The 21,503-nt window shown below is 36.2% G+C and overlaps 1 protein-coding gene across 1 annotated transcript in view; it reads left to right on the top strand.

Moving 5' to 3' along the window:
• LOC107665562 (collagen alpha-1(XIX) chain-like) overlaps positions 1–21,503 on the top strand; it is a 103,048-nt gene that overhangs the window by 76,101 nt on the left and 5,444 nt on the right. The window contains exons 16-24 of the mRNA XM_016456484.1: positions 1,872–1,907; positions 12,639–12,701; positions 12,804–12,848; positions 13,034–13,057; positions 16,886–16,921; positions 17,423–17,458; positions 17,839–17,874; positions 18,396–18,440; positions 19,824–19,877. Of these exons, the coding sequence (XP_016311970.1) occupies positions 1,872–1,907; positions 12,639–12,701; positions 12,804–12,848; positions 13,034–13,057; positions 16,886–16,921; positions 17,423–17,458; positions 17,839–17,874; positions 18,396–18,440; positions 19,824–19,877 (375 nt within the window). The remainder of the gene's footprint in view (positions 1–1,871; positions 1,908–12,638; positions 12,702–12,803; positions 12,849–13,033; positions 13,058–16,885; positions 16,922–17,422; positions 17,459–17,838; positions 17,875–18,395; positions 18,441–19,823; positions 19,878–21,503) is intronic.

The raw sequence follows: 21,503 nt of genomic DNA, 5'->3' as shown, positions 1-21,503 counted from the left end.
GGACACACTGCCGCTTGGTCCTCAACTGGCTGAGAGGCTCTCACTCGCGGTGCCATGCGATGGTACTGGACATCGTTGGTGGACGGCCCACCACTCCTCCGCCTCCTGGCGGACGGCGATGGCTCCTCCTATTGAGGGCAGCCGGCAGCGAGTCCCCCGTTCCCTGCTCCTCCCCAATCATGGCGGATGGCAGCAGGCTCCGGCCTCCTGGCGAACGGGGCCAACTCCTCCGCTCCCTCTCGGACGGCAGCCACCCCTCCTCGACCCAGGAGCGCGGCAGCGAGCTCTCCGTCCCACCTCGTCTTCCATAGTTCCAGCACAACCGCCTCGGGCAGCCACCGGCGGTCTCTCCGCTTGTTCCTGCTGCCCGATCTCCTCAGCACCGCAATCCCCCTCAGCAGCGAGGGCTCTCTGACCGCGTGTCCCTCCTTCCTCCGAGGTTTCGGCACCAATGTAACAACGTTCGTAGGTTGGGAAGAAGGAGGCGGGAACCGGCGAATGTTTAAAGACTTTAATAAAATAAACAAACACAAAATGAAAGTAAAGCGGCAGCCCCTCGCGGACGACTGCTGCACACAAAACACAAAATAAAATCCAGGCCTGGTCCTCTCTCGTCTTTCACTGTCGTCACTCCTGGCTCCTTTTATCCTTCCGGAGCTCCTCCGTGGGACTCGAGACCGGTGAGTGGTGCAGGTGTTGCTCATTATAAATTACTCCACCGGCCTCGCTCCGTTCCCACGGCTCTTGGCCCCGCCCTCTCTCGTCACAAATACAAATTGTTTCAAAGACGTTTTACAGTAATAAACAGTAAAGTAACATAATCAACTTCAAATATGAGATGAATTAAAATTCTGCTCTAAAGCAGCTAAAAAAAGACAATAGTGTCATTATTCATCTCAAGCCAGTTCAGTGTTTGTTCAGATTCAGTTCAATAACTTTGTAACGTTCATCAATTATGAAAACTTTAAAACAAATCTACAGATGACAATACTGTCATCATTCAGTGCCAGATGTTGAGACTTTTGGTGAATAAGGGTCTGTTTTTCACACAAAGCTATCATATTGCTTCAGAAGACTTGAAGTATGGATCATATGGAACACATTTATATATTATTTATATGATATGTATGGGACCTTTTCAACACCCTATTCATTGTAATTGCATTTTCTAGAAAGTAAATATGGCTGAGTTTTCATTTTTGGTTCAGCTGTTTCTTTAAAGATTTACTAAGCTGCAAAACGAAACGCAAATGCTGCCTGATCTGCTCTGCATACTAATAGTGACTGACCGTTAAGTTTCACACATGCTACTGTAAATCCCTGTCACTTTCCATTACAGGAAAGTTATAAAGTGGTGGACACAAAGTCATAAGAGTCAGGAGGGAAGTGGTTGTGACATTTTAAATGGCAGTGTCTCGATAATTTCCATGGCATGTGCCAACCTTGCTTCTGTCCTCGGGAGCTGGCATTTATGAGTGGCCTGTCGTCAGTGGTGATGGCAGGGAGGAGGAGGGCCTCGGGCAGCACAGACATCCTCCCCCAGCCTCGAGGTGTCGAGGAACGCCATGTGCGGTCCAGGAGGCCCTTATCTATCTGGATGTTTAGTTGAGCTGATGTGTCTAGTGACCTTTGTCAAGGACATTCACAGGTGTTGTTGTTCCAGTTGTGGGCAACAGAGGCTAATACGCAGCGAATGCTGTCCTGGTTGCAGGGTCAAGCAGTTAAAGCTGAATTTACATTTTGTTTTGCATTTTACAATATTGGGTTTTGAGCAAAAAAGCTTCCTTGCCCAAGACATTTTGAAATGAGCTTCCAAATGTAAGTGCAAGTGATTTGATTTACTCATACTGAGATGTATTTCTTCAACACAGGGTCCACCTGGAACATGCGATGCTGAAGCTGTTAAGGTAAGAAATAAAAGCATTTTTTAAAAGCAAAAACACTAAGTAAGCCATTCATAGGTTGGAAAGTTTAAACACTGTGGCACTTTCAAAACATACTGTACATAGCAATGTTTAAGCAGCCTGACCAGCCTGGCATAGCAACATTGGCTCAACCAATGGCACTGGGGGCGACCCTTTTTTTTATCAATAGTAGACAAAAAAGTGTTCAGGACTGACTGAAAAATTGTCATTGTTTTTGTGGTTCTGTTTGTTGACTCCAATGGTTTTAAGACAACTAGATGTATAGAAAACATTTACTTCCGCGCTTTTACTTTTAAAGGGGTCATATGATGTTGCTAAAAAGAACATTATTTTGTGTATTTGGTGTAATGAAATGTTTATGCGGTTTAAGGTTAAAAAAAAACATTATTTTCCACATACTGTACATTATTGTTTCTCCTCTATGCTCTGCCTTTCTGAAACGCGTCGATTTTTACAAAGCTCCAAGAGCTTGTAACACTCCAAAGAGAAAGGAAAAATTTAAATCGCATCATATGACCCCTTTAATATAAGTTGAATATTTTTATTATCAAAAGCCCTGTCATTTAAAGGGTTAGTTCACCCAAAAATGAAATTCTGTCATTAATTACTCACCTTCGTGTCGTTCCAAACCCGTAAGACCTCCGTTCATCTTCAGAACACAAATTAAGATATTTTTGATTCATCCCGTGAGCTCTCTGACCCTCCCATAGACAGCAAGTGTCCTTATACTATCAAGGTCCAGAAACGTAGCAAGGACATTGGTAAAATAATCCATGTGACATCAGGGGTTCAACCGTAATTTTACGAAGCTACGAGAATACTTTTTGTGCACAAACAAAAAAAAAAAAACGACTTTATTCATCAGTTCGTCTCCTCCACGTCACCCTAGCACCATTTTGGAGAGTATCCACTTTTTTTTTTATATACTTTTTTAGATTTACTAGACTTTTGGGAGATCAAAAATCAAAACCGCCATTACTTTCATTCCTTACAAAAAAGGTACAAAACCGTCACTGAGGCGGTACCAAAAGATCCTAATATGCATTTTTTGAGTACTAATACAGTATGTACATTTAAGGTACTATTGTACCATTTATCAGTAAATAAGATACAAAGAAATGCAATTTTGCATTTTGTACCTTAGTGTACTGCCATAGTGACAGACAGCTTTGTCTACCTTTGTAAACGTAAGTTTAACACATTACATTGTGACATATTAAGTGCATTAGGATCAGTGCACTCTGTATGCATACTACATACTGACTGATGCACAAGTAAAAGTAGCATGTTGGTAAACTAATTGGAACATTCCAAAATCTAGTCTAGAATTTTAATTAATTTAATTAATTTAGTGTAAAAAATTAAAAAATATAAGTATTTCAAAATGATTGAAAATTGATCAGGTCATATGGCAACAATGTAGCATTCTATATTAATCATGGAATAATGTAATTGCTTCATTTACTATTTTTAAAGAATAGTACATAGGAAACCGTGTATACTGCACAGTATTTAGTGAGTAGTAAGCTAGTATCCCATTCTGAACATAGACTTCAATAGATATCTGAGTTGTTGTGAGGTCAGTGCACCACTGCACCACTGTCAGTGACCTAGAATACTGTTTAGACACATTGTGCTGTCTGTGTGTCGGTAAGGTGAGATGAAGTATTTATTCAGTGCTGTCCTCCTGAGAACAGAGAGGGAAGGACACGCTCGCATCCTTATGATTGGCTTCTCTCAGTCAAACGCTGGCTGTCTGCTCAGCATGTTAAACAGCCACACACACACACACACACATCCTGCATCACTCCTCAGTCTCAAGCCTGACAGATGGTAATTATGAACAGTGCTTTTGCAAAAGGTCTGCAATAATTTTCATGAAGCCCAGGGGTGTCATATCTCACCAGGGGCAATGGCAGTGTATGAATATAAATATGCAGTATATAATATATATATATATATATATATATATATATGATACGGTGTAACATTGGTTTTGCTTTGTTTCACAGAACTAATCGTTGCCTGGGTTGCGTATGTATGTGTGGGGCGGAGCTATCAAAATAGAGGCGAGACCCTTTTGGGGTAGGAGCGTGTTTGTTTTGATGATTTCAAATGTCAACATTGGCTACCAGAAATCACTTACCCCACCTTTAAGCAGCCCGACCAGCCTGGCATAGCAACATTAGCTGAACCAATGGTATTGGGTTTACCCTTTTTTTTGACCAATGGTAGACAGGAAAGTGTTCAGGACTGACTGAAAAATTGTCATTGTTTTTGTGGTTCTGTTTGGCGACTTTAATGCCGGTTTTAAGTAGACAACTAGATGTATAAAAAACTTTAAGCATTTTAATTAAGCGTTACCGTTAGTTCTGGCAGGTCACGTGAGTCAAGCTTGCATCAGCTGATTCTCAGCTGATCACATCTACCTATAGGAATACGACACCTATCGCGGCATTATAAGCTCTATTCAGTATTATTCAGCAGCTTTTCAGATTCAGCAGCTTTTCAGCTTGCTCAGGAGCAAATTACCCTCCTCCATCCCCAGCTCCTCCTTTCGCCACAGTCAGGACTTGGCTTTCTGATATTCCTGGCTAATCAGACTCCTTTATCTTGAATAAAGTGTTACACTTAAATATCATTAAGTACATTAATGATATCTGCCTTGTTCTGTTCTGTTACCCCTAGGGGGGTTATTATTGCTGCTCTCCTTGCTCATTCATGACAGGCTGCATGGATGGGCAGGGAGTTTTTTGCCCAGAACAGAACCATACCGCCAAACCAAACTTTATGCTAAGTATCTATCATTTTAACGATAGTGGTCCTCACAGAACTTTTATTATAAGTTGAATGTTGTTTATTATCAATGGCCCTGTCATTTAATGTGCCTTTTATGTATGTGTTGAAATCTATAAGAGCATAGGTTTGTCCCAATTGTTTCATGATTTGGAAGGATGCTCACAAGTGTCAGTTTGCAGTTTAGTTTCAATAAATGAGGAGAAAGTTTTGAGTTCTAAAGGTTATAGCTTTTCTAGTGAACTTAACTTTTTCATTTTAATGTTAAATGTCATTTTAATTTATCTTTTGTTTTTTATCTTTAATTATACTATTTTTATCATTTTTTTTCTAGGAACTAGGTTCAAAATAGTTTATTAACATACTACTTTTACTCTTGCATCAGTCAAGATATAAAGGTACTGCCTCAGTGACAGTTTTTTTTTTCTGAGAATGTACATGTGAAGAATGAAAGTAATGGTGGATTTGATCTTTAGCATGACCTGACTGCCAAAAGATCAAATAAAAAATAAAAAATCAATGAAAATGAACAAAATAACTATTTCCAAAATGGTTAAAAATAGATGAGGTCATGGCAACAATGTAGCATGCTATATTTATTGTGTAATAATGTAATGGTTTAATTTACTATTTTTAAAGAATAGTAAGTAAACGGTGTATACTGCACTAAGTAGTAAGCTATAGTATCCCATTCTGAACATAGACATAGATATCGGAGTATATCTTATGAGGTCAGTGTTTAGACTGAAGGCTGTTTAGACACATGTGCTGTCTGTCTGTCAGTAAGGTGAGATGAAGCATTTATTCAGTGCTGTCCTCCTGAGAACAGAGAGGGAAGGACATGCTCGCATCCTACAGATTGGCTTCCCTCAGTCAAACGCTAGCTGTCTGCTCAGCATGTTAAACAGCCACACACACACACACACACACACACACATCCTGCATCACTCCTCAGACTTGAGCCTGACCGATGGTAATTATGAACAGTGCTTTTGCAAAATGTCTGCAATAATTTTCATGAAGCCCAGGGGTGTCATATCTCACCAGGGGCAATGGCAGTGTATGAATATAAATTTACAGTATATAAATATATATATATTAAATAGGGCAAGAGTGAGTGTTTACATGCAGCTCCTTAACTTGTCAGTTCACACTCACAGCTGACATGCACAGTCAGGTCTCAGGGCAGAAAGTGTGTCTGTCTGACCTTTAACCTTCTTCTCATAAAGTAACCATCTAAGTTACACTAATAAGTTTGCTTGCAATTTGATTTCTGTTCACCTGTCTTTTTTGGTCAGTTAATGCCAAAGCACTGATATGCTGCAAAAAAAATATTTAATTAAGTTTATTTTTTAACCCTTTGTCAATTTCTTTCTTTATCATTATTATTATTATTTTTAAATAATAAACCTTACATTTATTTTTTTATGTAATGATTTATGCATGAATAAAATACATTTATTTGGTAGTGGGGTAAGAAAAAATGGTTAAAGTATTTTAAAGTAAATTGATCTTGTTTTGTAGATATTTAGTTTAATTAATTATTTTTTTTTATTTTTTACTATGCAACTACTGATTTAGCAAATTATCTTTTGCTATGCTGTTCCTTACCCAGTGTTATGGATCTCTTTTTTTCTCATGCTCATGAGTTTATATCACACCAGAATTGTGCCTGGATACCTTCATTAATTAAAAGATTTTTTATAACCTACATTTTTCTTTTCCAGTCAATTTGATACAACCTGTTTCAAGTCCCTCAGTTTGACAAGTACAGTAATTAAAGCGAGTTAATTTTATCTTTCAGATGGTGGGATGTCTAAACACTAGATTCTTTTTGAGTTGTTCTGCTGTTAGCAGACATTTTAAATCAAAATAATCTTTCTTAATTTCCTCTAAGTGACAGTAATTACTGTTTCAGTGTAGTCAAATGGACAGTGTAACCAGGAGCATTGTTTACCTGATCCCAGACAAACCCACCTGACATCCAACTCAGGGCAAATGATTCAGGCTTGGGTGTAATTAAATGAACATTCTGGGTTAAAAGCAGGTTAAGGACTATCAACAGCATTTGTGACATACTGTTGATTTCCACAAAAACGAATTTCATCTCGTCCCCTAGTTTTGTAAAAACATCACTTTTACAGCCATACAGTTACAATGGTAGTCTATGGGGTGAGTCATTTCGGAGAGTTTAAAAGCAGAAATAAAAAAGGAAGTTTATTCCTCTATTTAAAAAAATAAAAATGGGTAAAAAAGAATAATATAAGTGCATTAACTAAAATATAAGCAGCCAATTTCTGGTTTTAATTCCCCAATAGTCTTCCAAGGTAACTGGAAACTGACTGAAGTCAGATCTATTTTCTTGTTTTAAACCTGGAGCATTAAAAATGGAAGACCCTAATAGTTTATCAAGAAATGTGTGCTTTAATTTTAGAAGGCCTTGAAGCTATGTATGTGTTCAAGCACCGGACATGCCATGATTCAACCGTGCTAAGGCCCGGAGGGATAAAAGGACAAGGACAAACAATATAGGCTGATTTGTTCTTGATAAATATAGAATTTTGAGAATTTTTCTGTTTATGACGTCAAATTGAGTCACTGTTGTATTAACTATTTTTGTACATTGTTCAGTTGAAGAGTAGTGTCTTAGCAACAAATGACAGTCAGGATGCCTGCATGCATTAGCCAATTAGAAAACTATGACGTGTGTCTTTAGCTGTCAATCATTTTGGATGGTTGGGTGGGCGGGTTAGACACCTTTGTAGAGGTGCGTAGTCAATACAGTAATGTTTCTATGCAGTAAGGCATGCAGTGATTCTATGCATTAGCCAATTAGAAAACTATGACGTGTGTCTTTAGCTGTCAATCATTTTGGATGGTTGGGTGGGCGGGGAGACACCTTTGTAGAGGTGCGTAGTCAATACAGTAATGTTTCTATGCAGTAAGGCAGAGACGCTCAATTAAATTGAGTTTGCTGTAGGGAAGATGCACACACACCAAACCATTATGTGGAGAAAAGTTTATTTTAACCATGAGCTGAATTCAGAGATGAAAGTTTCCTCATCATCTGAGTGGGGCTTCGGACCCTTTGGCTTTGCATTTAAAGTCAGTCTGTATCATAGAGTATCAGGGCTGTCTGTCAATGTTTGACCTTCTAGTGGTCCTTTCATAGAACAAACTGCCTCAAGGTCTTTGGTATTTTTGCGCTGCCCATTAGGAATACAAACATGTGAGGCGAGCCAATCAGAAAGGCTGCTCACTTGTTTTCAAAACTACTGCTGAAACACTTGTTCATTGGTTAAATTCTTTGCTCGCCCCAGAGACCTTTGTTCACGCTAAGCTTTAAGCATTTGAAATATGCATTAAAACTAGGGCTGTCAATCGATTCAAAATTTTAATCTGATTAATCACATCCTTTTTCTGTCGCACACTTCATGAAATTAAGCATAGACCATTTATCTTGTTTCAAATGTTTATGTTGTCATCATTTGCTATATCCAGCAAAGTATACCAAAAGATTGAAGGGTGATTCTCAAAAATCTATATTTCTAGTCAAGAGCACTCATACACGCATTATTATAACGGACTCACACGTGCTTACTGTACTGTACGACTCCTGTACACCACCGCAATTGTCTTTACCTTCATTGCAGTCTTCATCCATCAAAACTTTACTAGCGAGACTGTCATACACGCATTATTATAACGGACTCACACGTGCTTACTGTACTGTACGACTCCTGTACACCACCGCAATTGTCTTTACCTTCATTGCAGTCTTCATCCATCAAAACTTTACTAGCGAGACTGTGTATCCAGTCGAGAAAGCGTAGTTTGCGTCTCATCTGGCCATACAGCGGTGGGATGTGTTGACAATCCATTTAGTCTATACTTCACACAGCGCAACGTGTGAGGGCTCGCGCTCTTCAGAGACAATCACAGAATATGACAGAGCTCGTGTTTTAAAGCCAAACACACTGGAATGAATAATTCACTGAAAACACAACGCGAGTCTAAAATAAATTTTAAATTATAACTGTCAGTTGTGGCATCATTTCCACCATGGAAAAATGGTTAAGTGTTTAAAGACGAGCTTAAAAATTTATTTCCACCATGTCATGTTTGTCAAACAAAAGTTGTGATAGAAATAATATTTGTTGGATTAAAGAAAATAGTTCTGAAAAAAATTACAAAAAACATCATAATTCTTCTGTCACACATGTAGACTGTTGGACAATGTTGAAAACGTTTAAAAGTGTGTTTTAAGATAATTTATCTTTTGTGTTTTTGTTTAGTTTTGTTTTAGAGAAGTTTAGAAGTCAACAGTGCCAAAGGTTCCCACAGCTGAAAAGTGCATGTGTTTATGTGAGCATGAATGGAAATATTTTTGGCCCTGCTGGGGAAAAAAAAACTGCCCAAACAAGGGGTTTTGGGCACTCATCGGCTGGTTTTAGAGTGGTCAGGCTTCAAGACCACTAAACCATCTAAAATAGCTGTTTTGACAGACTGCAAGTTCAACAAACCTCCTTAAGCTGGTTCAAGTTGCTTTTCTCAGCAGGAGAGGCCAAAGTAAGAAGAGCAATTGTGCGGTCGAGCTCTTAGTAGAGCTATTCAGACTCCGTCCATTCTGTGTGGCTTTTATTACTGATCACGAGTGACCACCTATCATCAGCTGGCTGTAAAAGACACTCTCTTCCCTCAGCAAGAACATTTCCTATAAATCTTCACGCAGGGATTCAGGATTACACAGGGGTTTGGCGAGGGAGCTGATGCTTGACAAAGAGGACCAGAGGGAGAGGCTTTTTGCTTCACTGCACCTTTGAGCTCAGACAGAAGGAGAGTGTGTATGCAGTGCTCCAATTTGCTCTTGTGAGCGCTCTGTGTGTGTGTGTGTGTGTGTGTGTGTGTGTGTGTGTGTGTGTGTGTGTGTGTGTGTGTGTGTCATCTCCACCAGTTCACACAGGCATTGGACTGTGACTGGACTCTGAGAACAGGGAGAGGGCTGTGTACGGACTCACACTACAAGAGTTCAGAGCGGAGTAAATTGCTGCTCTTTGTTATAGAATTGTTCATGGTCAATACACATGGTGCGGTTAGCATACTTTTGACCTTAGCGTCCTACTGCGGGTAACAAGTCAGAAAGCAGGATTATCTACATCATAACCACTTACTTGTATAATAGGTCACTTGTTTGACTGAGGACACGTATTTAAGTGTGTTGCCCCAAATGACATTAAAAAACATAAATTTTTCATAAAAAATAAGACTGCAATTATTTCTAAAGTATATAACAAGAAATAAACAGAGATAATAAGATAGTAACAAAGAAAGAAGCCTGGGAAGTACAGGGCAAATGATCCTGTGGAGTGGCAAATTAATAATTTTTTAAAAGTACAAATGTTTAATAAAGTATTAATATTAGGTTATGAAAATTGCATGTGCAATAATTATAATAACATTTGAAAAGTGCTGTTTTGAAATCATGTCACACCACAGGACCATTTAAATTAGCCTTTGTAGCTAACAATTAACATTGTTTCCTTCACATTTATTTATTTATTTATTTATTTAGAATTTTATTTAAATGCATTTGAAATGCTTTTTTCCCAAATATTTATTTAAAAAAAAATTTTTCCTAAATGTTAGTTTGTTTGTTAGTTAGTTCGTTCATTAAAATTGTTCTGGATGTCGGAAATCCGAGGTCAAATTAGCTGTGCCAGAAAAAAAAAAATCATTAAAATATATAAAAAAAATAAAAAAAACTCCGGTATTGTGAATAATTTACTATTTTTTTCTGTGAATCATATTTAAGACAATAAATTCCAAAGATATAACACTTTTTTATTATTTATTTGAATTTAACAACAAAATTATTATTTAAGTGAAGTTCTTATGTGTTATTCAACACTGTTATTTCAATATTTCTCTCAAAATCGCATCATGAAATTCAAAAATATTCAGAAAGATTTAAAAAAAAACTCACATTATTGTTTATGAAATACCAAAATATTTTTGTCTTTTTCATGAAGCACTGTAAAAACATGTCAACTTCTGAAATATACCTTGAAGCTTTTGATGTTTTTTTTTTTTTTGGACTGATTGGATTGCTATAGTGCAGAGTCTCCAAGATGCAATCAAAACCGATAGCAATCTGATCACTCAGGAGGTGGCAATTACAGAGGAACAGAGACTGTGAGCTTTGGCATTACACCAAACACACCGCTATCTTTTGTGTGCACTCTGTTGTGCTTGTAAGCAATATTATGAAAAAGAAAAAAAAACTGTACAACTTGGGGGAATTGCCTTTTCCAGGTTGAGTAGACAAATTGTGTTACCTCTCCACAGAGTTCCCCTCAGGAATTTTAATGTACATACAGCGTTCAGTCAAGTCTGACACCACTAAAATCACCACAGGGATGTTTTGTGACGGTCCCTTCTCTCCTCAACACTTCCTCTCAATGATGTTTGTTTTGAAAGAAAACACAACATTCAATTCTAAATCCTTCATATCTTTACACCATTTAGCTATGAATCCATGTGTATTGGAGTATCTGAAAGCACAAATGGATTCCAGACTCCATATATAGACACTAAATGCTCAGCCTCTCGCCTGCCAGTATAAAAGATGCTCAGTTTGCATTGTTTTGAGAGAGGACAGGGTCTCAAAATGGACGCAGGGTGAGTGAGACAGGAATTTATCTTCAGTGAGAAAGTGCCATCTATTGGCCGATAAATTCCTGTCCTATCTGTGTGACATGATGTACTATGGCGACTTACAGAACATTGATTTCATGTTTAGTGGCTGTAATTAAGTGGCATTAAGTGTGATGTATACATGGGCACATTTGTGTAATGGAAGTTGGATTAAATAAGGGTTCACAGACTGGTTTGACATTTAACATTTAAATATTCTAGTTCGCTGTGCCACATCACATCAACACCACCAAAGGAAATTAAGTGTGATATGTGCGCCGTTGGATGCTAGACTCCCAGCATGCATCACAGCATGAATGAATCATGCTTATTACAGCTTCATTGTTTTTTCAGTGTTTGAAACGGTGTAATAACATGTAATAACGTGATTTTGAGTTTCACCATCATTGCAGTTTAGTCATTGCTGTAAATTGTGATTCCCTGGAATGAGAAAGGTCAAGGAAGTGTCTGTGTTGAATGTTAATATTTTGGCGATAATGAACAAGCGTTGGAAAAAATTAAAGAATAGTAAAAAAAAACAAAATAATAAAATAAATCTTTATCTAGTAGTCATAAATGCTTGGAAAGGTCAAGTCAAGAAGGTCAAGAACTTGTATTAGATGCAAAAAATTAAAAGTAAAGAGTGTGTTACACATACATATATACATACATATATATATATATATATACACATACATATATATATACATACATATATATATACATACACATATATATACATACATATATATATACTGATTAATACTTATTTTAATAGCAAAGAATATATTAACTTGATAAAAAAGTGACAGTAATCACATTGATATTAATAAGAAATCTTTCTTAAGCACAAAACCAGCAAAAGACTGGAGTAATGGCTGCTGAAAATTCAGCTTTGCCATCACGCATATATTAAAATAGAAAAATTATTTTGAATTGTAATAATTTTTCACATTTTTACTGTTTTTTTTTTAATCACATAAATGCAACCTTGGTGATCAAAGAGCGAGAGAGTTCTTTCAAAAATATAATGGCTGATAAAATAATTATAAACAATAATAAAATTAAAATAACTAACATAAAATAATAGTAAAATAAATACATTTTAAAATGAATCTCTTATGCCAGTGGTTGCCCCTTTGCTGGTTATTCACCCCTAGACAATATTATCTGTGTGTTCATATGTTGTATGTATATGTGTGATTATTTGTTGTTGTTTTTCAGGGTATGAAGGGTGACCCGGGTGTCGCAGGAATGGATGGACAGAAGGGTGACAAAGGGGATTCTGTATGTAACATCTCAGAGCTCTAATTGAAAATCCCATCACAGATTTTTGTGTGCTTATTTACCTCATGATACATTCGTCTCTTCTAACATCTCACTCCACAGGGTTTGCCTGGCCTGGAGGGAGCCAGTGGAATGAAGGGGCAAAAGGTTTGTAATGCATGTTTTATTTGTTAGTTTGTGTGCTGGGAGGAGGTGAGTCTGTTCACTTGTTTGCCAGTTCTGTCTAATAAATCATAGTCTTGTGTAGAAAACCTTTTGACTATAACTGAGGTTCAGACTCAGTCAATTCTGTGGTTCATTTGATTCACTTTTCTTTATCATTATTCCTTTAGGGTGAGGAAGGACCACCGGGCCCTGTGAGTACTAGAGGTTCTCAGTCAGAGGTTCTGATGCATACAGATATATCACATACAGTAGTAGCACACATGAGAATCTACATGTTACAGAGCGTCCGTTTAAACAGGAAACTTGCATGTCTTTGATAAACACATTGATCTTCATGCCATGAACGACTCCACTGAGATGATTCAAGTCCAATAAATGATTCAGAGCTACTGCTGTAGGATTCATTTGAGCATTTTAAACCTCATTTTGAACTATTGCAGGTAGCAAACATTATATATACTGCTGTTTAAAAGTTTGGAGTCAGTCATTTTTTTTAAAGAAGTATTTTATGCTCACCAAGACTGCATTTATTTGCTCCAAACAGTAAAAACTGTAATATTGTGAAATTATATTGCAGTTTAAAATAACATTTTTATATTGTAACTTATTCTAAAATGTCATTTATTCATGATGACAATCATGAATTTTGATTCATCTGAATTTTCAGGAATTTCTCCAGTCTTCAGTGTCACAGAAATTTGCTAACATCATTCTAATGTGCTGATTTGGTGCTTAAGAATAATTTCTTATTATTATCAAAGCAATTGAGCTGGCTCATAATTTTTTGAAAACTATGATTTTATTTTATTTTTTAGGATTCTTTGATGAATAGTAAGTTCAAAATAACAGCATTTGTTTGAAATAAAAATAGCAACATTTATAAATGTTAAATGTGTAACATTATAAATGATTTTACTGTCATTTATGATCAATTTAATAAATGCTTGGTACAGTAGCATATGAAAAAAGGCTAATTATTGAGTTAATGTATATTATGCTTATTAATTATAATTCTGCTTATTAATACACATTGCACTTACCCACATTTCATTTTAAGGTCAACATCACCTGAATGACTTTCTTTAACAAGGACCCTGTTGCGATCAATGATAAATGTTAATACCAATAAAATCAAGCTATTTATTTTTTATTAATTCTAAATTTAATTTAACTTCAGTGTAGGTTTCAAAAGACACATGATTGAGGGGGACAATTCACTCCCTTTCAGACATTCAGGAAGACCACATGTTTCCTGTTTGTTCTGAATTTTATGTTTGTCAAAGTTGAAGTTACAGTAACTACCACCACAAACATCTTCTGCCGTATTGAGAGTGTAGAGTGTACTGCGTCAGTGCAGCACTGCTCATCGGCTTCATCTCTGCTGACTGGTCACTAATAAGACAACCTTTGAGAGCTGAGAAGCCAAAAGCTTTTTGGTCGCACTTAGCAGGAAATTTGCAGGTTTGGAACTGCATTGCCCGTGTCAATTAAATCAAAAGAGGGAGACGAAAGGTGCGATTTGACAGCAGGGCACAAAATCATTTGATGCTGTCTGCTGTGTGATTCTCTAGCTAAATGGGAGAAACGAGATGACTGTAGCCTTTTTAAACCAATTTACAAAGATTCATGAAGCCTGGAGCACCAAAGAATCCGATTCTGTTCTGAAATGGCTAATTACGATGATGGGTGACTCAAATATAAACTGGCTTTTAAGAGTTTGATTATTCTCTCATGGTTTCCTCTTTAGTTTGGAATTTGATTGTAGCCAGCTCTGAATGGAGCATGTTGTTTAGAGCTACTTCTGTTTTAATTAAGGATTTGTATCTGTCCAAAGACGAAAAAAATTCTTTGAACAACTGTAACCTAAATCCCACTTCAGGATTTTAATTAAATTCTAGCTCATTGTTAAATGGTAATTAGCTGTTTTTCTGAGCTCAGATCACGTCAATATATGGTTGGACCCATCTGACTTCAATACAATATTTATTTGAAAAATTATATTTTTGTTTTATGATTATGTATAGCACCTAATTTTATAATTAGTATAATAAGCACAACTGTTTTCAACATTTATAATAAGAAGAAATGTTTAATGAGCACAAAATCAGCATATTAGAATGATTTCTGAAGGATTATGTGACACTGGAGACTGGAGTAATGATGCTGAAAATTCAGCTTTGCCATCACAGGAATAAATTACATTTTAAAGTATATTCAAATAAAAACATTTTCAAATTGCATTTTTTTTTTCTTTTTACAAAAACAATTTAAAAAAAATCTTACCAAAACCAAACTTTTGAATGATAGTGCACAGTTATAAACATTACTTTTCTGCATTTAACAGAACATAATTTAAATGTTTAGTATATTTAACATAAAACATTTTTTTTTTATATGAATTTAACCAATATTTTTGTGCAATGTATTTTTGAGTTTATTGTATTGTCATTAGCAACATTCTAACACTAAACTAAATGTCCAGTATTTCAAATCAGTCACTTGTGAGGTCTGTTTCACCTAACATGATGTATTAGTAGGCAACTCCCTATGAAGAGATTAATGGTGTGTTCACACCAGACCGAATGTAATTATTCGCGCGAGTAGCTTACATACAAAGTCAATGCAAAGACACGAATAGAGGCGAATTCGTGCCAGGTGACGCGAATGACTCGAAATGCGCGACGCGTTTGCCGTGAACGCACGATATTCGTTTCAATCGCGTCTTCCGCGCAAGTTCAGAAATTTCAACTCGAGTGGAAAATTCGCATGACGCGCCAATCAGCGAAGAGTACCTTGACACTTCCAGTTGAATCAGACAATAGAAGAGAGCATTATTGCAGCCATCTGTTATTATATAGGTCTGGAGCATAGAAAACAATTAAAATCAGTTGTGGTGGTAGTTGTATTTTATTAGCATGGCTACAGAGATGCTGCTATCAATAATACAAATAATAGTAATATCAGTGTATATATACAGTAGTAAAATGTAACACACACATTAATACAGGATCCTAACGTTATTCATCCTCCTCTGGATGGTGCTGTGAACCCAGACACGTAAGCGTTTGGCTTTCCATTGTATTTGGGACTTTTTGACAACAGGTACAAAACAGCGATTGTAGTTATCTCCACCATGGTTGATCGCGCTGTTTTTATTCACGAAAAACATCCCGCGAGTAATCTAGAGCGAGTGACGCGATGCGCATATTCGCTTCGCGTCTGGTGTGAACACACCATTAGATAGGCAGCTCACTAGGTTTTGGAGCAGAGCTCATATAATTTACATGCATTTATTCAGCACAATGAATAAATGTACAAAACAGGAAAAATTCTACTACTCATTCTCTAGACCAACTTTGTCTTGAAGTTACATCAGGCCTCCTGTTGTTTCATCTTTATTCATAGACTTCTGTTTTACAGCACATGAAACGCAGTAGATGAATCCATGGATACATCTAACAAAACAATCTGTCTTTCACTGCTGACTGAAAGCAGTCACAATGATTGACAGGCTATTAAACCAGCTGGTAGTTAATGGGAAAATGGAAAGCCGTAAAGCAGATTCAGAATCCACCTCTATGTGGCAGACCGTGATGTCTTGAAGAGGCACTTTTTTGGTCTATATTTGCAGGCCTCTTGTTGCAGTAAAAGGCTCTTGCCATTTGAAATGCCATAAACCCTGGATTAATGGTAATCTCTCACATAGAGGCCATCCAGACAGTTGACAACGAGAGAGGAAGCTTCTGTTTTATGCTTGTGTGGAGATGTTGAGGTTATCACTGAACTGAGATCTAAGAGCGGAGCATGAGAAAGGATTAAATCATAACTGATAAGGTCTTTCTAATGAGCATGTTGACCTGATCTTCCCTTTAACAAACAAAAAAACTCAACACCAACTTCTTTTTGCTGGTCCTGGGTTCATTTTAACACATGTAACCTGCAGTTGCAGTCTCATGGTAGTTTTCTGTAACAGCATAAGCTAACATCAATATTAAATATAGTCTTTTTTCTTTATTAAGGTGATGACAGCACATGGACTGAGACTTTCTGGACCTGTAAGTTTAGATACCATTTAAAAATACTTTATGAAATACTGTTATGTTTAAAACCACTAGTGAAAATGCTTCTGTTTTGTATTTTTTTTCTGATATTTTAAATTTAAATTAGATTTTAGTTTAACACCGTTTATTTTGTTTTTATACTATTTTTGCAAATCTGTGATTAAAAATGATCAGACAGAAAATTATATAAAAATAAAAAAGTGAAAATATTCATTTTACATCATAACATCATTACATTATTATTATCATCATCATCATTATTATTATTATTATTATTATTAAATCCTAAAACTTTCCATGTTTAATTACATTAGTCCTATATTTGCTTTTGCAATGCATTTGGAAATGATTTTCAGTCAGATGTGCATCATATGCATGGTAAACTGACTGCCGCTGTGTGCTTTTTAAAAATTATTATTATCATGCAACCATGCATTTCCTCCATGAATAATCTCTATCCATTGTTTTGTGTGTTCTCTCCTAATAATCCATGAGGGGGAAGAAGGTGAGAAAGGAGAGAAAGGAGACCAGGTTAGTAGCCACTCATTAGCGTTGTTTGTCATGCATCTGCATCAGAATGTAAGATCATTAAAATGTTGAACTTATGCCAAGCGGTTTTTAAAAATCTGTTTTGGCAGCCTTGTCTTAAAATGAAAAGGAAAATATTAAAGCTGTGCTGAATCAATACAGTGGACAGTCAATGAAAATGCTCAATCCGGCTCTCTCTTTAATCTGTCAGGTGTTAGTAGAGACATAAAGGTTTTAAAAGGAGGGACCTTTAAAAGGAAACATTTTGAAAGCATGGACACATAAAAATATATTTTTTCGACCTTGGTCTCTTGTTCTACTGTAGGTCCTCTTGAAAATGTGATTTAATGCATTGCAATCAGCATTTCCTCTTCTTTCACCAGGGTGAAAAAGGTTCTGAAGGCTCGAAAGGTTTACAGGTAAATAAAGTGCACAAGATGTTGTAAAAAAAATGTTGGCATAATGCACATCAGAGGAACAGCATCCATGTCATTCAATGATGAACATCTATGAGCTTAAAAAAGTGACCCATCTTTATTGTGGTCATTCCAAGAGAATAGTGTAAAATGTACACAGGTTTCTGAACATTGTCACATCATTTGATAGATTTAACCGTATTTATCATAACCGTGTGTAATGCAAAAGCAAAAAATGTCCGTGTGTTTGTGTGTATATATTCTATTTTTATTTAAACTATATAATATAATATAATAATATAATATTACATTGAATAATTAAAGTTATAAAATGTATTTATTTTTATGGCCTTGTTACTTTGGACATGAAGTGGGTTACATGGTATAGTTAGTGTTAACCTTTTCTGATTAAATGATACAAATTTATTCTAAAATGGACTAGTAAATGGCACCATTTTCCCGTTCTTCTCTTTTTATCAATGTATTATTATTTTTTCTTATTTCCTTTTTTAACTCTTATAAAGGGCAATACTGGATTGCCTGGACAGACAGGGGCACCAGGACTTGAGGTATGAACTTCTTGTTTCCGTAAACCCTTCATGCTGACATCTTATGACTTAACCAAGATAGAAATAACATTAAAGTCTCTCTACTTTGGTGTGATAGAATTATTGTGGACTTTGTCAGCGTGGTTGACCCGTAGGTTAGCAGCTCTGCCGTGATCTCTCTGATTTTTAAGAATTTTAAGACACAAAGCAATGCCATCAAGTTAGCATTTTTAAACATTCGCTCACTAAAGAATAAATCATTTCTAATCAATGACTTAATAACCACAAACAACCTGGATTTTATGTTTCTAAACGAAAAGTACAGATACTCAAAAAGTGTACTTAAGTACAATACTCAAGTAAATGTACTTAGTTACTGTCCGCCTCTGCTCCTAAGTAACTTTACTTTCATGAGTGTCTGCAGGACTGTTAGGAGAGGTGGAGGTGTAGCCTCCAAAATACTTTCCAGCCTTTGTTGAAGAGTTCACAGAAATGTTATCAATGATTTCCTCAGAGTTTGACTGTTTTGCTATTGCAGGGTATTTTAATATTCACATAGATAATGCAGAAAGCAAAACTTCAAAAGAAATTATAACTGTTTTAAACACTTTTGACCTGATTCAGCATGTGCATGAACCCACACACAATCGTAGACACACACCCTAGATTTAATCATCAGTAGAGGTCTAAACATTTCTGCCGCCCGCAGTTGGAATCAGCTTCCAGAAGAGATCAGATGTGCTAAAACATTAGTCACATTTAAATCTAGACTCAAAACTCATCTGTTTAGCTGTGCATTTATTGAATGAGCACTGTGCGATGTCCGAACTGAGTGCACTGTATTTTATGTATGTATAATCATTTTCTATTTTTAACTGTTTTCTATTTTTAAATTCATTTTAAATCAATATTTAAATAATTTTCAAAGTTTTTAAATTCCTTGTTTTATTTTTGTGATTAATTTTTTTTTATGATTATTTTACTTTCTTTTATGTAAAGCACTTTGAATTACCATTGTGTACGAAATGTGCTATATAAATAAACTTGCCTTGCCTTGATATACTGACCAGTGCCAAAAGCTTTCTTACGGGTGGTTTATTGCAATCGGTTCTTGCTGGGTTAAATGGGTTGTGGCATGTTACCAAGGTCGCAAAAAGCATCTGATTGCGGCCTTCATTTTAGTTAATAGTTAGGGACCTCTCAGAATAGCAAGCAGTTAAAATGCTACACAGCTGGTACAAAATCAGAGTCCCTGAAGCAAGAGCTTTCAAAGCATGTTTTATTCGCTTGCTCTCAGAGTTAGGCACAAACTGATTTCACATTTTCCAAACAATTTTTTCAAACCTGAAATAAGGTCATGCTGCTCATATGAAGAGATCTCAACATGTGTTTGTGTTCTTACAGGGAAAGCAGGGTCCGTCTGGTCCCATTGGCCTCCGTGGTCTTTCAGGAGATCCGGTAAGCAGGAAACGTTTTTAGGTCAAACTTTATATTAGGTGGTCTTAACTACTATGTACTTACATCAAAACATAAGTACAATGTACTTATTGTGTTCATATTGTATTGCAAAACACTTTTGCTGCTATTGAGGTGGGATACAGGTAAGTTTAGGGACAGGTTTGATGGTATGGGTTGGTTTAAGGGTGGGTTAAGGTGTAAGGCATGGATCAACAGTGTAATTATAAATGTAATTACAGAAATTAATTACAGATGTAATTACATATAGGTATTTTTTTTAAATATAAGTACAATGTAAAAACGTGTATGTACACAATAAGTGCATTGTACCAAATGATTAATTTAAATGTAAGTACATAGTAGTTAAGGCCACCCAATATAAAGTGGGACCCATTTTTAGTTTCTCAACTCCTCCCAAACTGCTTGGGTAAAATTTGTAACTGATCAAAAGTACACTTTTGCCAGGCAAACAATAAAATGCATGATAAAATACTGTAAATGAGGCAACTTGAGACCAGAAAATTATACACTCTTAAAGAAAGTGTTCACCCAACAATGAAAATGTACTCACCCTCAGGCCATCCAAGATATAGATGAGTTTGTTCCTTCATCAGAACAGAAGTAGATGTAGAGTTTATTTCTTTCATGTTTCTTCACTGAAACAGATTCTGAGAAATTTAGCACTACATCACTTGCTCACCAATGGATCCTATGCTGTAAATGGGTGCCGTCAGAATGAGAGTTCAAACAGCTTCTTGCCAAATTGTGAGTCTGTAATCCATAATAATGCTTCCTCCAGTGAAAAGTCCATTATCTGTTGTCTCATCAAGATCCATCAACATATTTGTTTAAAAAAGTTTTGGACTGTTAAGCAGTGCTTGATCTGAGCACATTTCTCTACTGATGTTTTTTTTTTCACTGGAGAGCGCAATAGTAAGGATAGAGGACTCACATTTTTGCTGGAAGCAATGGTTTTAGTGGGTTTGTTCAGTACAAACACACAGATTTTTACTTCAAGATATTAATTTATCTACTAATAGTCATTTGGATTATTGTGACATTTTTTATCAGTTATTTAAACACTCATTCTGGTGGCACCCATTCACTGCAGAGGATCCATTGGTGAGCACATGATATATAATGCTAAATTTCTCCAGATCGGTTCTGATGAAGATACAAGAAAGAAACAAATTCATCTACATCTTGCAAGGCCTGAGGGTGAGTAGATTTTCTGCAAATTTTCAAACTATTCCTTTATGAATAAAGGTTCCAAAAAGGAGTTTTTGCAGTAATGCCATATAAGAACAGTTTGATATTCTAAAGAACACCATGAAGAGCCAGTTGTGCAATTGTAAGATTCTTTAGAGTACCATAGACTTTTGCATGGGAAACACCACATGAAAATGTAAAAATCTAGATTTATTCTAATCACGCACTCCACATTCTTTTAGTTTTTCCCACTCAGTCACTCACAAACAGAAAAAGACAGTGCACGTATATATAACAGAGGCAAGAAAAACAAGGATGCAGAGCTGTAAATTGTTGCACAGACAATCCGTAATCAATCCGTAATCTGAAAATTAATTTGCAGGGACGGGTACATCTGAGTTCTCTACGTGTGGGGAG

This window comes from Sinocyclocheilus anshuiensis, unplaced genomic scaffold, assembly GCF_001515605.1.
Source record: "Sinocyclocheilus anshuiensis isolate Anshui unplaced genomic scaffold, SAMN03320099.WGS_v1.1 scaffold407, whole genome shotgun sequence".
NCBI lineage: Eukaryota > Metazoa > Chordata > Actinopteri > Cypriniformes > Cyprinidae > Sinocyclocheilus > Sinocyclocheilus anshuiensis.
The sequence above is the reverse complement of the archived record's forward strand: the minus strand, read 5'-3'. Positions and strand labels throughout refer to the sequence as shown.